General features: G+C 43.1%; 1 protein-coding gene across 2 annotated transcripts in view; it reads right to left on the reverse strand.

The window, feature by feature from the left end:
* The window catches only part of efna2a (ephrin-A2a), a 46,625-nt gene that overhangs the window by 6,747 nt on the left and 22,018 nt on the right, over window positions 1-17,860 (reverse strand). For both annotated transcript variants that reach the window (XM_027008537.2, XM_027008536.2), the window contains exon 2: window positions 447-739. In XM_027008537.2, the coding sequence (XP_026864338.1) occupies window positions 447-739 (293 nt within the window). The remainder of the gene's footprint in view (window positions 1-446; window positions 740-17,860) is intronic.

Consider the following 17,860-nt stretch of genomic DNA (forward strand, 5'->3'; position numbering starts at 1 on the left):
GGAGATGCTTTAAACCTGGCAGCTGGAAAGAGCTAAGCATTTTGGCTGTCCACTTGTGATCGGATCACCATGGATGGATGTTAATATCAGGTGTGTACAGGGGCACTGGTGCAGACATCTGGGTACAGTGAGGAGGCATTTGTGTGTACTCAGCAGTTCAGGCCAATGTGTTCACACCTGTGAGTGTTTCTATTCAGAATGTTGGTAGAATGGAGTTACTGTGGTGTTTGCTGGCCTACTTGGCATGGGATTCCCAAATTCTCAGTCAGGCTGCATAAAAAGATTCAATGATCTTGCTCTTTTTCTCTGACTCCCTGCCTTTTCAACAGATGTAGTGACCTACACCACCAGTATTTAAAACCCTGGTACTTTGTGTGATTACCAAATACAGCTCCTGTAAATTGCTATAAATAATTTTTGTCTACAGACATTATTAGAGCACTTACAGATGTAGTAGTACTCATGCCCGGGGCGGAACTCGAAGCCCAGTGAGAAGGGTGTGAAGAGTTGGAACTTCTCAGAGAAGCGCAGTGGCCCCTCCGTGCTCTGTGGCCGGTTGCACTCCCAGCGTTTAAAGCCCCTCATCCGGTGCTCGCAGGCCACGTAGCCATCGTGGTTCACCATGAAGAGAATGTAGCGCTCCATACGTCCATGAGCTTGCGAGCTCTCGTAGTATGGGCAGTAGACATCCAGGTAGTCATTGATGCTAACTGCCACGGTGTATTCTCCATGCCAGAACCTGCCATTGGTAACAGAGAGTGAAGAAGATGAATCTCTAGATGGAATGCTTTAATTTTATATATTATATATATAATTTATTCTTTTTTTCCCTTCCAAATATCACAGCTTCTATGAAGGCTGGGGCCATAGACAGTGCGCAGGGTCAACCATTGTATGTAGCTGAGAGGGTTAAGGGTCTTTCTTAAGGGTCCAACAGTAGCTGCATGGCAGAGTTGGGATTCAAACCCACAGTACCAGTGCCCACTGCACATCAGTTCAGTGCAGGCTATGGTCCAATAAGCAATCTTTGGGATGAATTAAGTATGACTCCATAATGTAACAGACAGACAGACATATAATGGACTCTGAAACTCAGCATTTTCATTTTATCTTCTCTCACATCATATAGCTGTGATTCGGTGCATTTAAAACACAAAAGAAGATGGGCAAGAAATGACTGGCAAGACAAGAGAATGATCTGAAGAAAACAGACCCAGTCTACAGTCTTCTCTGAGTAGATGATAATTATGCAGCCTAGCAAAGCGAAAGGCAAACCCAGCGACAATCGAACAGAGCTGGCGGAGCGCTTCGAGTCGGAGGCTGAAAAGAGGGGGAGGTTCAAGTCTGATTGGAGCTTTTGTGCGCATTTACACCAGCAATGTGGGTGTACCACAGAATATAGATAAAATGTCTGTCAGCTCTTATTAAGTGACAAATGACACTGAGTTAGAGCTAGACACTACTCACCAAAATCCATATCTCTATAATTTTCTTATATGCCATTCGCACAGTACAATAAAAATATGAAACAGCCTAATTTTCTAGCAACACAAAACATGTAAGTCAGCTTACATTTTTCAAATTCAGAATCACTAATATTCAGTGGTATCACCCATCTGGATTACAGGGAAAATCAAAGTACCAGATAATGAACATCAGGAGAGATACTGCTCAATTCACATAGATGTTCTGCAGAGTGGTAGTTGGATGAGCTCTCTGATTTGGTTTTGTTTTTTTCGCTCAGAGCACATCTGTTCCTTTGTGAAGGTGGAGTGATCTATTTGCTGGCTGAGTATGTTCAAGATGGTGGCTCCCACTATGACATGAACACACTGATGGCTGTATGATTGATTTCCAAGGCTGACGATGCTGGAAGGTACTTGTAGAAATCAATTACAATTTCCACATCATTTAGAAGAACCGAGTCAGGTAGACTTTTAGCGCTGCAGGTGATGATCCACCTCACCTTCCCTTCTCACTGCTGTCTGTATTTTTATCGATGAGCTGCATGGCTACTGGAAGTAGAGTAAAGGAAGGGCCATACACACTTGTGCTGGTAGTTAGGCATCCTGACAGGTAAGAGTACATATTGTTTCCTTCTTGTCAAAAAATGGGAAATGAATCTACAGAGTTTGCGAGTTTCAGAGTTTGCTTAGCAGTTGTTCAAAATCCACAAACTCAATTCTGCCACATGCTATACTCTGCGTTTAACTGTGAGCACAAGTCTGTGTGCTCTGTGTGTCCTGTGGATGGGGTAATGCTACCATTCTTTACTGGTTCTGGTGTGGGGGCAAGAGTAGTCACAGAGGCTCGCTATTTTTATCTTTTTTGGAAGCAGGACAATAACAGATGATTTGGAGCTATGGGGAGCACAGGCTGAAATGTGCGCAAAACATTGTGTGAAGCAGCCACGCAACGTCTCATCTCAGGGTTGTCATGTGGTGGAGAAGAATGCGTAAGGGCTACCTGAGTGTTCACTATTCTGTCTGGAGAGTAGCCTGCAGGTTGTTGGCATTAGGGGAATAGCCCTTTCCTGGTTTAAATTTTATCTAGCCGGTTGCTACCAGTTTGTTAGTTAACATAAATGGGGACTTTTCAGCATACAACTAGGTTAGCTATGGACATCCACAAGGATCTGTTCTAGGGCCTCTGCTTTTTTTTTTCTTTACATATGCGATGAAAATGCTGTGCTAGATTCCACTGCTATGCTGATGATACTCAGCTATATGTCTCAGCTTAGTATTATTGACGAATGCATAAAGAACATCAGACACTGGATGTTGAGAAACTTTCTCAATTAATCCAGACAAAACAGAAGTGCTTTTATTAGGCCCACAGACATCTAGGACCTCACTAATGAACTACTTAATGAACCTCAAGGGTCTCCCAATCACATAGTCTTTAACAGTTAAAGATCTTGGAGTGATTATGGATCCCACTCTCTCGTTTGTAGCTCATGTAAATATTTATAGGACCACCTTTCTCCACCTCAGGAACACTGCAAAGATTAGGAACATACTCTCATTTATCACTTCATGACTGGACTACTGTAATGCCTTACTATCCGGCTATACCACTAAGTGCCTAAACTAACTCCAGTTATTCAAAATGCAGCAGCCAGAGTTCTTACAAGAACTAGAAAATTTGATTATATTACTCCTATCTCAAAAAAATCAAAATCAAAATTATTTATATATTTGTTATAGAATTATATATATTTTTAAGCCTCAAAAGGGTGCCAGTGCCCATCCTCCTCTGGCCGACAATGGACACTTATCTTTGCTACTTTTCGTTGACTCCCAGTAAAATTTCGTACTGATCATAAAATACATCTAATGATCTACAAAGAACTGAATGGACTTGCTCCACAGTACCTTAGCAAGCTCCTAGTGCATTAGGACCCACCAGGTCTACTTATATCAAAAGGTGCACGCTCTTTACTAGTATCAAAAATAAGAAACTCTACCGCAGGAGGCAGAGCGTTTTCCTATAAAGCTCCCACTCTATGGAATATCCTTCCTGTAAATGTTTGAGACTCAGACACAGTTTCAATATTTAAAGCTAGGCTGAAAACCTCTCTGTATAATCAGGCATTTTATTAACTACTTCCCATCTTACATCTTATGTAAAGGTGTAGAGCTGGGGGTCTATGGGCATTGAGAGTTATGGTAAACTGGGATGTTATGATGCTGTCACTTCACCTCTCTTTTGTCACTCAAGTTTGTTGATTGAGATTGGCGGAGTGCTGATGTTCCAGGATGCCCTAATGCCTGTGTTTGCTTCTGGCTCTATCCTTTTAGCTGTGCTGCCATAGCTAGATCTCCCAGAGTCCATCTTTGCACATTATAGGTTCCTAATTTACACACCCCCATATCTGAAAATGCCTAATAATCCATTTTCTCTTTCTACTGAGGACCGCCTACTCCTGAAGTCATTTTGTTATTGAGCCTCAACCCATCTCAGCTGCCATGGCACCTCCCACCACCATCACCGATGCCCCTTGCTGTAGCCCACCACACCTCCAACCCAGCCAAATACTTTTCTGTTGCCCTTGATGGACATTTTTGTGCAGGATGGGTTTCGCACTGGGGGCTTGGACTCGGACATTTGTAAAGCTGCTTTGTGACAACAATTGTTGTAAAAAGTGCTATATAAATAAATTTGACTTGACTTGACAATTTCTGCTAATATATAGGTAACAACTGTGATCTTGGTCGGCATTTACATAGTTAAATAGTAGTTGGGTTTGTGTGGTTAAAAATCAACATTTATCAATATGTACTGGGTAATTTAACATTTACTGGGTAATTGTCATAGTAGTTTTCCATTGATACATTTTAATCCGTATTTTCTTGCAGTTGATTCAAATACATTTTTTTCTTCCGAAAAAAATCATATGCTACATTGCAGAAAGTCAAAAAGAATTACAGAAGTCCTTAACAAAATGAATTCCATCTCACAATAATTGTATGTTCACAATGCAGTTACCAGTTCTATATTCAATCTGTGAGATCCCTTCTGTTTGGCACATAAATCATAATTTCATACTGTATTGTACATTTCATCCCAGCTTTGAAGCACACAGGAGAATTCGGCTTCAAAGGCTCTCTGAGCTTTGCATCCCATCTTTTCTCTGTATTGCGTGTTTCATGAGAATTCTGCTGCATGAGAAATGAAGGGAGGAAGAGAGGAAGGAGAAAAAGAGATGGAGGGGAGGAGGAGGTGGAGGAGGAGCAGAGAAGGTTGAGTGAATCAGTTTCAAAGTCAGCGTGACCTAAGATGTTCTACGAAAATATTGTGGCAGTTCTGGGAGATGACAGAGACCCATATGTGCATTCTACTTTCTACTACATCAGGCAAAAAGCTCCCGGAGTGGGGCAGCTGCAAACTCACTCCCACTTTACAACACAGTGCATGTTAGTTCCCTGTGGCTGGGATCTGAATCTCAGTTAAGACAGCCCCCCCCATGCTGGGATATAATGGTCTTGGAGAACCAGTACAACTGACCTCATTGTCAGTCATTCTGCCAGAGGTCATTCTCCCTGCATTCTAAAGTGATGTACATTTTTGGCAAATGTACTGTCCCTCCCAATTTGCTGAGGCAGCAATACTTTTTACCTTCACAGTGTGCAGTGTAATCTTTGGAGACATCCAAGGGCTTTAAACCTGACTAAAGAAAGTACAATCAAATTCATTAAAAAAAAAGAGACCACCAGAACCACAGTCCTGTGTCATGTCAATCTCATGACACTATATATACTGTAAGACCCCTTAGAGAGGGACAGTAATAACCCACCTCTGTCTGTATACCCATCAGGGGTTTAAGGGAGAACACACAAAAGCACTCCTGCCTCAGAGCAGGAGTGTGAGAGTGCTGTCAGGTATTTGGCTGGGCTGAAGGGTGTCTGAGTCACTCACGCAGAAGAGCTATGTACATGTGTGAGGACACTAGTGTACAGCTCTTTCAGAGGGACACAATCATCATAATCATGCATGTACACGTGTGAGGACACCAGTACACATGTCTTTCAGATAGACACAATCATGCACATATGCATGTGAAGACACCAGTGCACAGTGCACCAGGGCACAGAGGGACATTTTTCAGAGGTACACAAATATTTGTACAAAAATCCCACATCTACACATGTGCACATATACATGAGCACGTGAGCGCATGCACTTACCTATGTAGACACTCAAATATGCACAGATGCACACTTTTGTCTGTCTCCCTGTCTTTCTCACATCCACACTCCTCTTGACGCCATAAAAGCAGAGTTTAATTTACATTTACGGCATTTAGCAGACGCTCTTTTCCAGAGCAACTTACTTAATCACTTCCTCTCTGTGGAACATCTCCTGTCATGTCTCAGCGCAGTTCCCACAGGATCCTACACAATGACACCTGTTGGAGATTAGTGGCTGGAGCATGGCACTGTTGCCTTGGATATATCAATCTCAGGCACGTTTACACTACACAGACAAACGCACCTTATTTACTTTTAAACATGCCACATGGACTAGCAGGCTAGTCATCTGTATAAACAGCAACCAAGAATTCATCTTTTCTAAGTTTGGATATATTGAGGGGCAGTATAAACTATGATGTGATTCCTTTTTTCAAATTGCTCATGAATGAATGAATTAAACAGTGGATCTGTTCACAAACACCAGCAGCAATACAGATTGAGACATACAGTGTGTATGTGTGTGTGTGTGTGTGTGTGTGTGTGTGTGTGTGTGTGTGTGTCACACACAGGTCACCAGTTTTCCTGGAACACATTTCTCTTTAGTCTTTGAACTGTCGTATCCCTTCTCTACAGCCCATCAGGAATGTGTTTATGGTGGGTGGTGAAATATAGATTTGAGGCAGACTTCCATAACCTATTCATCAGTAACCACACTGATTTGTTACAGCTCTGAGCGCAGGATTGCGCAATCAATGCTTTTCTCACAAACAACCCCAAATTGTATTGTTGTTCAGACAGAGATAACATCACAGGCAGGCAGTGGAATCTTAAACAGAGAGTAACTCATGCACAGAAAGATCAAAGACCAGAGTCCCGTTCTCCCTCTGTCTGCCTCTATTTTTGCTCTCGTTTTCTCTTTTTTGTTTTCTCCTCTCTCCGACCAGCTAAGAGGAACGAGGTGCAGAATTGTAAACAAACACGTCGGTTCCTCTCAGCTCGACTCCTCTTATTCACCTGCTGTCGTCTTCACATCCGTCTCCCCTTCGTCTACTCAGCTTTCATATTCAATATATCCGTACTCAGACATACCGGCCTGTTTTTAGACAGAGTAAAGGGCCAACAGAACACACACACACACATGCACACACACACATAGAGCAAACAAGCAAAGACTTCCTTCCCAAATGAATGTTCAATGTTACAAATCTTCGGAACATACATATATAATCAACACGGGTGAACTGTAACACCACAAAGGAAGGTATTATTTTGATTATCTTAATACAGAGAGAAAAAGTATACACATACTAGCTCACACAGGCAATGCCCAGATTTATTTTTCCTGTGCAAGAGTATGGTGAGGTAACTTTAGCCAGTGTGGATTACAGCACTACTTCAATCTCCTCAGCAAATGCAGTTTTACTTTCTCCTTGTATCTAAAGATCCTTCAGGGCAGAGAAACACATGGATTCTCAGATGTGTGCTCATGCACTCCTGTATACACACACACACACACACACACACACACACACACTTTCTGTTTCTCTCTCATATTCTCTCTCTCTTTCTGTCTCTCTCATACACACTATCTGGCTGTAATCCCAAAGTGTAAAATACCTTCCTTTATGAACCCTTATGCTACACACTGCTGTAAAATTTAGATGGTGGCCTGTAAGCAGAAGAGTCTGGAATTTCTCCAGCTTTGCTTATTGTTTGCTTGCCACAAGCAAGCCTTTTGCCACCATGCCAGCCCTTTCACACACAGAGCTTTTAAACGATATGGAGCAGCACAAGGCCGCCAAAATGTGGTGAATGCAAAGCTCCCAGGCAAAGCTCTTCCACCACAGATAAAAGAGAGGAGAAAAGGCACTTATCGCACAGGCTATCAGCTGCCCACATCTGAAGTTGGGGCTTGGGAACCAGCCCCTGTTATGTCAAGGGAAAGAGGATGTGCTGAAACTGCCAAAAGCAGAGAGAGAGAAAGTGAGATAGAGAGAGAGTGAAGAAGAGAGAAAAAGTGTATGAGACAGAGGGGAAAGAAAAAGAGACAAAGGAGAGAGAGAGAGAGAGAGGGAGAGAGGGAGAGAGAGAGAGAGAGAATCAACAGTGGATGAGTTTTCTGAATGACAGACACGCTAGAGAAGAGGAGCCAAATTAAGCCCGAATGACGTCATCTCTCTTGTTGTTTCCATGGTCTTCTTGCTGGAACAGTAAATATAGGGCAAACATATAGAGAACCAACAGTGCAACAAAACAATACAGTTAAATCTCTGTACTGGAAGTGGTAAAAAAAAGATGTGCTCCATTCAAAATATTCTTGGAAATGGGCACAATAAACCCAGGGAGCTGAGCCAGTAATCTAATCTATTATGTGGATTTGATGAGGGGCCAAAAGTGAAAAAAGCCTCAATCATTTCTGCTCTGGCAATAACAGGCAGGAGTGATTAATCAGGAAGCAGTGTCTGCTTTACAAGGCTGCAGTATGATTGATGACGTTTGGGCCATAACGCAGCCCAGAGTTACAGCGGCGGAGGGCTGCAGCCTGTGCCGCTGGGCTCCTGGGAAGGTAGATCCAGGCCCCTCTGATGGAGCCTGTTTCTCAGGGCCCACCGAGGCTCATTACCCAGCCATCTAAGCCCAGGCCGAGACGCAGCGGGGACCCAGCTGCCTCTCAGCAGGCAGAAATGGTGCTATTGGATGTGATTTTGGGACCAGGCATCACATGCGAGTGCAGGCACAGTGGCGCCTAATGTGGCACTCGCCACTGGTCAGCACCATTTACTTGTGCCAGCAGCTGAATAAGGGGAAAATGACATGACCGCAGGGGGCGTCCCCACTGGCCCTTCCTACCCGACCTGCCAAGAACTCTGATCGCCTTAAATATGAAATCATAAGGTTTTGCGTGTGGGTGTCATAATCCGGAATATTCTGCTGCTCTTTAATTGGCTGTTCCAGAGACCACCATGAACTGGTGCGACATAAAAACATATGAGCTTCTTGGCCGTTGCTGTTTCCCATCAACAGGAGTGGTGTAGAAAGCATCTTACTGTACAACCACAGTGTCTGTTACAGAAGGTTTTGTGTGTGGGCCTCATAATCCGGAATACTGTGTTGCTCGTTCATTGGTTCATTCTCGGCTGTTTCCAGCTCCCATCAACAGGAGTGGTGTAGAAAGCATCTTACTGTACAACCACAATGTGAGTTACAGAAGAGGATGGGTGGAAGGTGGGTTGGGGCAATTATTACTCTGTTTGTAGTATATGACAACACTTGTATTATTAGCGGCAGTATTCTAGTAGAGCTCAGGGCAGTGTCGGATCCCAGGGAGCTCCCATGGGGAGAGGAGGAGCAGAAACAGAAGGTTAAATGTTCAGCTGAAGGAAAAAAACTCCAAATATTAAAGCTCCATATGATAAATCGAGGGCTGTTCAGCTGCACACACATTAAAAAGCACTGCGGAGGTGAGTCCTGTGGCGTGACTTTTTCATTTCAACTGCAAGACTCCAAAACTGTCCAAGTTTTCTTCATCCTGTGCAGTGTCAGTCTGTTAGGGATGCTTAGCATTATTCACAGATGCCTTCAGTAATGCGTACTGCTAGTTTAAAAACATGGGGTGTCTTCTTGAGCACCTGTCTCCACTGCTCCCTACTTTGGAGTAACTGAGGTGTGGTAGAGGTGAGGGCCCATTGACAAAGCTAAACAGGGTGAAGCAGAAAAGCTCTTAAAAATCTATACATTTCGAGAGGCTAGATGAGAGTGAAGAAGCAGGAGGAAGAGCTCATTCCAGGGGCTCTCGTCTCCACTCACCCGAGAGGGAGAAGCAGCAGTGTGTGTCTCTCTGCTCGCCGAGGCCTAATGGTGCTGGACAGCTGTCCGCCAGAGGGACGAGAGGCTTTTGCGTGACGGGCCTGCCGATGAGGCCTTCTGAGTAGTGGGCCCAGAACCACTGCGCTGATTTCACTCCGATGTCCCAGAATGGGCACCGGGTGCTTTAATTCCCCTACCAGATCCAGGCAAGAGACAGAGAGGGGGGGACGTGCCACCAGCCAGGGACAAACATACAATGAGGTAGGTCGTTCGCCCGCAGCGCCTCGGGCTGGCTTGGGGCTTCCTGCTGCAGAGTGAGAGTCCGAGAACCAAAACCGCTGTGTGAGAATGCTGACGGAGAGCTCAGGGCTCAGAGCACACCTACAAGCCTGCACACCTGCACACGAGGCATGGCCTTTTTTTTTAAGTAAGAAAAATGAACCAAATTCATGTGAATTGTATTTGCAGGAAAGCTTTCCATGATAACAGAGAAATGATGTGACACTGTATTCTCGGCTGCTCTCAAAAGGTAAATAAAGGTATGTTGATAAATAAAACATTCTTCCATAGACAGCACATCTGTCCTGAATGACAAGTAAATTGGAGCTGTTTGAAGTGAAGGTCAGAACAGGTGGATTGATTCTGTAATTGCACTGATGGCTCCCAAACATTACCATCTGTTGCCTTTTTTGGAGAATTAATCAAGCGATCCGCTGTGAGGTCGGCATGCCGTCCTGTCAGACCTGATTCGGCCGTCCCCGTCTCATGTGCATAAAGCAAGGTGAAAAATGGCTCAGTTCAAACTTCCCCCAAATCCATCTTCCCACCTGCCAAGATGGAGCAGCCAATAATGTAAATGTGAATGAACCAAACTCCCCTGCGTGGCTCCGCATGAACAGATCACCCTGAAGTTAAAAACCAGATGACACTGCAAATGCTATAAAAAGCCTGATAGTTTGCTCATTTCTTCATGCTTTTCTCTTCATTGGCTCTGCACTGACTTGCCCTAATCAGGGCTACTCCTGTGGAAAATCATCCTCATTGCTGCGCTGCATGATTGGGCTGAGACAGAATGGTCAATTTAACAGGACAACATGCAGCTACGAGCTGAACTGGTGCCAAAAGTGACCAGAATGCTGAGCTTTAAGGAGCTGAAAGATAAAAAAAAATTATCCACTCGATGCAAAACAAAACTAATGTGGCATTTTTAAAAAATGTATCTTGTATATATTTTTTTGCTCCCACCGAAAATCTTTCAAAATCTTACATATTACAAAAGACACCACATAATATTAGTGACTTTTATGTTGGATTCCCAAATTAGTTTCAGCCTTTATTCTTTGCATGCATGCAATTCATACTCCAGTAGAACTAAATTACAGAATAGATATGATAGAATTTTAGTAGGCTACAACACACCACACGCTGTTCCTACATATGTCATGACGTCCTATAGAAATTATTCTGCATTTACTGTCTTGGTGTAAATACAGAGACATCAGGGACACCAATTATAGAGGATAGAGTGGTTACCCTTGGGTTTAGCTCTGTGTGTGTATGTGCACGCATGTGGAAGGCTCTGTAACCAGTTCAGTCTGAAGCGGCTGTTGCTCTTATTTAAACGAGGCCGCTATTTTTCTCCTCTGCTGACCAAACCTTGACCCTCAGACAGCTTCTGGAAATAGGTATGGGCTCTGGGGAAACGCAGGCTCGAACAGCAGCCTAATTTTAAACCAAATGTGCAAATCACTGCCTCCATACTCTGCTGCCAGATGTGCTTTTCCCTCTTCTTGTGTGCTGAAATCAGATCCCAAGAATGCACTAATGGACCTGTGTCTGGTCCTAGCGATTAGCAGCCGTGCTACTGCTAACTGGATGATGTGTGTTAATAGGGGGTGGTGATCATGCTCTGACCCTGCAGAAGCTGACACGTCCTCACATGGAAAGCCTAACTGACGCTGACAGCAGAGTCGATATTCAGGCAATGGGAAAACGCTGGCTCAATCCATCGCAACAGTGAAATTAACTGACCTTCACTCTTCCGAAAAGAGAGTTTTTATTCCAAATACAAATCAAATAGCTTTTGTTGAGATGTCGGACTCTAAATTACATACTTCATAAGGGCTCAAATATAACTCTACTTTCCATTAAAAAATTTTGCCTTGCTGAGTAAAATGATGTTGCCAAAAGCTTGACTGGTGAGAGCTGAAATTTCTCATGGATGCCTATAAGCGAGCCAAATATAAGGTAACAAGGTGGGATTTTTGCCCTGTCTATCATCTTTTTTCCACATTTGTGCATGACAGTGGTATTTGCAACCAAAGTAACTGCACTCCCTGCAACTCCACATTGAAATTGCATCATATCCACACATCATTGCAGACGTCAAGCTGCTAGAATCACAACAACTTATAATATGGATAAAGCACAATATTGCAAATATATGGCTAATACTCGGTCCTAACTATACCTGGCACATTATTAAGTCCCTGAAGTTTAGAAAGTGACCTACTTTATTTTAACCAAAGTTATTTAATTTGAGGAAATGTGTGAATTTCTCGATTTATCCTAACCACCAAAGAACACTCAACTCTACCATCTGCATACTCACCAAACACAACATAGTTTAGGGCCAGTTTCCCAGATGCAAACCTAACCTTACCTAGACTACAAAGAATTAGGATTCATCACTGGGATTTAGTTCAAGACTACATTTACTCCATGTTTAGAAAACAGGCCCTAGATATGATTTGTTAGAGGATTCGTTTACATATTGTAACTCTCTGCTATATCAGTAGGGTCAATATTGCATTAATGATTAACAAAGTTAAATGATTAACAAACAATATACTGTGCAGTCCTAGGAGCAACAAATAAGAGAAATGACCAAAATAGGGAAGAAATAAAACACACACTGATAGTATGAATATATATCCTGTCAGTTTCAAATTACAGTGTTTTAATATTTTAACTACTGTAATTCTCTCAGTTGAGCAAAATCCATACCAGATGTTCCTTTAGCTTGCTCAGGCCTTCCCCTGAATGCTCATTGACCTGCTACCATTTATTATGAGTTCTGCAACAATGTCAAGATCTGGCAGCAGTTTCAATGTGGACTTAGATGTAGCAAATATGACTAGTTGTCTGTGCCATGTGTAATAAAAAGAGAGCAAATAAACAAACAAATAAATAAATAAAAACACATCCACTTTATCAAATGTCTACTGTAAAAATATATTGAAGAAAATTATAGATCTAATGTGGTAAGGCTAAAGAATCTGTTTAGACGATAAACTGATTCTTCAGTCTTTCAGAATTTGAGCCTGTGATGAAATGGTATTTTCTGACAAAAATCCATGCACAAGGAAAGATAGAATGGGTCACAATTAAAGAATGTCTTGGGGCATCAGCTCAATATGAAAGAGCACTTATATGGACATGAATTTTTGATGTCTCCTCCACGAGAGCAGGGGAATAGCAGTCAAAGAGGTGACTACACTACAAAAGGCATGGTACAAACTTTCATATTAACTTCAATGAAGGTCAACGAGTCACAGGAGCACTTCAGTAAAAAACATTGAACAAATATTTATGATTCAATAGTAGCTGGCATGCAGGAGGTGACACCTTCAGCACATCTCTGGAGAAAACTTACATGGTGAACCTGCACTCTGCACGGGAGCTCGAGCTCAAAGTCTTTATCCAGACTATAAATCTGATGGATCTCATTGGATGGAAAAACAGAAAAGAGTTTTTGCATTCTTGTCCCTATTTTATCCATAAAATGAAATGTTGGGCAGCAGGCTAAGTATTCAGACTAAATTATTCACTGATTCCAAACTGTTGCTTCTGGCCCTATACATATTTAATAATTCCTTTTGAAGTTCATTAATTAGCATTGCTGGCTCTGCTGTTTTCCACATCCCGCTTCCCTTCCTTCGTTCCTTTGGCATTAGTTAATTAGAACCAAAGAGGGGGTAATCCTGCATGTCTTGGTAGAGTGCCTTACACAGCATTAGAACATAATATTGCTGTGGGGTTACAACACTGTAAACACACACTTGTGAGTGAGCACAAGACCTATGTAAATATCTGTGACAAGCAGTAATGTAGGCATACTGAACCATGTCACTGCCCATAGAATTCAATAAAAACAAAGTAGCTGCTTAATTCTGAAAGTCATTTAAAACACTAATGTCAAGAGGGACATCAATCCCTGATCTGTTTTTGGTATCTGAAATATGACTCATGCTTTCTTTTTGAGTGCATACCGAAAGATTATCATACTCCACGACTGATTGGCTAGACAAGAAAATCAAACTTGATTGGAGCATTGTAGGATGGTTTACTGACAAAGTCAAACAGTCCTTTAATAAACTACATGAAAAAATCTAGTTAACAGCTCCCAAAATTAACGTTCTTTATGCACACCTAGAGCATAAGAGGGTGATTGAGGTCTTAGTAGCAGCAATAACAGGATGGAGAAAGCCTTCCAGCATTAGGTCAATATCCTTGAAGACTAACCTGAGATTGAACGAGTAGCCCTCCAGTGTGCTTCTGCTCTGGGCCCTGTTCAGAAGGCTGCACCACTGAGCCACCGGTACCTCCAAATCACTTCATGCTCCAGAACAACAGAGACATCCCCGAAATGATCTTGGCACATCACCGTGATGTGTCATTCCATCAGCTCCTTGAAGCGTATGCACATAGTCTGAGCTCACACAGATCCTCTTTTCCTCTTACAGCCAACATTGTAATTATAGAGGATGGCGATTACAAAGGATGGTCAGGTGACTGCCCGGGAAGGAGGCGCAGACATACTTTTTCACTTACTGGGGGAATGGATCTTTCATGCCTGAGATCTCTGATTGACTGCTAATGAGCTAGCAGTGACAGAGAAGGATAGAGGCCACGCTGGCCTGGCCTATAAATACCACTGGTAAAAGCTCCGCTGTCATGTTTCATTGATCTGAATGTGAGAGCTGGTGGTGAGAAGCCCGCCCAACTGCCGCACTGCTGCCTGCCAGTGCTGCTGTCTGTACCTGGGAGATGGTGGAAGCAGCAAGAGGGAGCCCAACTGTGGCGCTCGAGAAGAAGGTGCAGTGAGAAATCAGGAAGGCTCATCCCAACTGAAAACTGAGCTCGGAATTCTGAAGGCCATATACGGATGATTACAGCGCCTTAAGTAAAATGGAATTAAGTAACTCTGTGCCTGTCGCAGGGGAGTGGGGTCTTAATTTCATGATTTTCTAAAGGATTCGTTTGAAATGTCACTCAGTGAAGCAGATGGAAACTAATAGAGCACGTGCCGGGTCTTAAAAGAACAACAACATTGAGTGACAGAAAAGGCATTAAAACAACTGTGTGGAGGGAGATTACAAACCAAAATCCTGCAGGTGCTGAGCGCTGGTGGAACCATCACTGAGGCTAGTGCCCTTGTGCACATACCAGTTGGGATCAAATGTTAGTGCTCTGCACAGGACCCCAGCAAATGGTGCTAATGATATCTTTCCAGCGACTACCCAGAGATCAATTTCCCCCCAGCAGGTGGTCATGGAGAGAGAAAAGAGTCGCTTTAACAGATGGCTTGCAGTTTGTCACATCGATTGACTCCTACATCCCCAACACTGGGCTTGCAGTTAACTTTGAGCTGCAGCCAGCTACTTACTGGGGTTGAAGATTAGTATTACTCTCACAGTCGCTTATTTTCATCCTACTACGGCCCTTTCAAATAATACCCCCCCCCCACTCCATGACAGTCTTCCACATTTCATACACTTCAAGTGTTTTCATCTCAACATGAAGCAGCAGATGAGAAACAGTTACTTCGGTTCCTGTGTTACCACAGGCAACAGTTTTAAACGGGAGCACAAATATGCAGTTTATTCATAAGGGACGTGGTCTACAAAACCGGGAAAGACGATTTGTGCTGGTTGCCCAGTTGCTCAATGCTAAAGCACTGTATCCGCATCTGCTGTTCAGGATCAACATATTGTTTACTGCTTCACAGCTCTAGGACATAAAACATTTCAACCATAAAATTAATTCCGCTAAATAATTTCTGCAAGATTTTCATGAAACATATGAGTACACAAGCTTTCCTTTTACCAGAACAAAAGTTGGTAACTACTGCATCTAAAAAATAGAAAAGAAAGAAAAATGTATGATTAATCATATGGTGACAGAGGTTGCTTTGCACAGACAGCCACTTGCATCACTAATGAAAACCCTCATAAAGAATATTTTAATCATTCCAATTAGATTTAGTGCTAAATGCCACTCAGCACTTTAAGATGAGAAAATTGTGACCAAAAAATGATATTCACCACCAAACTTCAATCAGCTACCCGAGGCAAGACTCTCACCGGTCTCTTCAAATGAGTGGGTAGAACTTCTCATTGCCGCAACTCAGTATTCACATCAGGCAGAAGGCACAAGGAGAATATTTACTGGGGTTACATAATGGAGACAGAGGCACTTAAGTGTGTTTGACCTTGAGTGGAGGGCAGCGCCCTGTTCAACTATAGCAAACCGGGGGGGAAGAACACAGCATGTGTCAGGGCAGGAGGGCGGAGTGGTCCGGACCTCAACTGAGGGGGAGCGGGTGGGCAAGTAGCCTAGAGCACTCGGTGGGAATTGTGCCTGTTCCTCTGTCTTCCCCCCCGGCCCGCCCCGTATCTCTTACCCTCTTTAACATTCCCAGCGTGGGTAATGTATTCGTGGGGCGCTCCTGCTGCCTTGTAGTGCCCGTGGCTAAGCGGAGATCAGACAGTGAGATCTATCAGGACTCTCCTGGCACCACTGGCATGCAGCCTTTTTCTGGCTCCCACTGCAGTGTGTTATGTAAACACACTCGACTCCCTCACCATGTGATGGAAAGGATGGGACAGGGAAGGGTGCTCCGCTCCTCACCACATCAAAGCAGCTCGAGATGCATGTCATCATGGGTAGAGTGGCATGTTAATTGTTGTGCAGGTTAAAGTTGCCGATAAAAGAGATATAGAGGTTAGTTGTTCTCAGCGCTTGAAGATGAGATGGCTTGGCTGCTTCGTTTTTTTCTCCTTTCCAGCCGAAGTTTTTGCTAACTAAAGCCGGCTTTGTTGACGCAGGCTTTGATTCTTTTCCCTAGTGAGGCTCGTCACTTGATCTTAGGCAACCTTCAGGAAGTTCTTCCAGCTTGACAGCTTTGCTCTATTCCTGGTGTGCTGGGCCTTCATGACTGCACACAAAGTTTGCTGGCAAATCACATCTGTTGGAAAATGACCGCCAAAAATGTGAAATCATTCGATCCATCATTGAGCCTCACATATCTTCCTAAAACTGTGCTCAAGTAAGAGGCCCATTTTTAATCCAGACAAGAAGTGCTCATTAAGTGGATAAACAGATGCAAAACCTTGCTGCATCTGAGCGTTATGCTAACATCCTCAGCCTGATCAGGATGCAGCCAGGACAGTCCAGGAACTCCAAGTCCATTGAATCTGTCCACCATCATTCATCACTGCTTGAGCCATTCCCATCCATCTCCCCCAACACGTCAGGCACCAGAGACAACAAGCAATTAATACACAACAGGAGATCTTGGGAGGATGCAAGTAGGAATGAGCATAATTGCTTGAGCACGATCTGTAGCAAATACTATATTCAAATTAGAGTATTAAGCTTATTCATAAAACAGAAACAAGTTAGTGCAGTTATTTTTTCTATGGTGGAACAGCATGATACATCAACACAAATATAATTTTAAAGCATAAAAACCAATAGGGTAAAAAAGACCATCTCATATTTCGATTAGGTGGCACAACTGTGTCACATTATTCACCTCTAGGTGACAAAGTTGCTCTGACAATGTTGGACAAATGGAATCAGGAATGTGAATCTCCACACCTTTGCAATAGGCCGATCAAAAAGCACAGAGATGTAATTGCATGCAATATGTGAAAGAAAGAAGAAGGTAAATGTTGCAATCACATATTGCATGCAATTAATACTAATTAAGGCCATTGTGGAACTCGGGACAACTACACTTAATCAACTGTATAGTCCCATGTCTATAGTCTCTATAATGTATATTAGTCTGAGCAAACCATTCATTGTAATGGGAACTCACAAGACTACTGGAAAATATACTGTAACTCTGGTTCAAGCCACCATAATATAGCTTGGTTCTTCAGGTAAGATGGGCTGTTTGTAGCTGTCTGACTTTGTAGGCAATCTACACTGAAACCATTTTCTACCCTGAAAATCAAATTAGCCTACAAAGCTAACTCTGCTGGGTTCCACAATGTATTTGATGCTGCTTGCAGGTTGGAGGGTGAGGACAGATCTCCTCAGAACTCACAAAATGTAGTCAGAGGTGAGCT

Source organism: Electrophorus electricus, chromosome 15 (assembly GCF_013358815.1).
Source record: "Electrophorus electricus isolate fEleEle1 chromosome 15, fEleEle1.pri, whole genome shotgun sequence".
NCBI classification, from domain to species: domain Eukaryota; kingdom Metazoa; phylum Chordata; class Actinopteri; order Gymnotiformes; family Gymnotidae; genus Electrophorus; species Electrophorus electricus.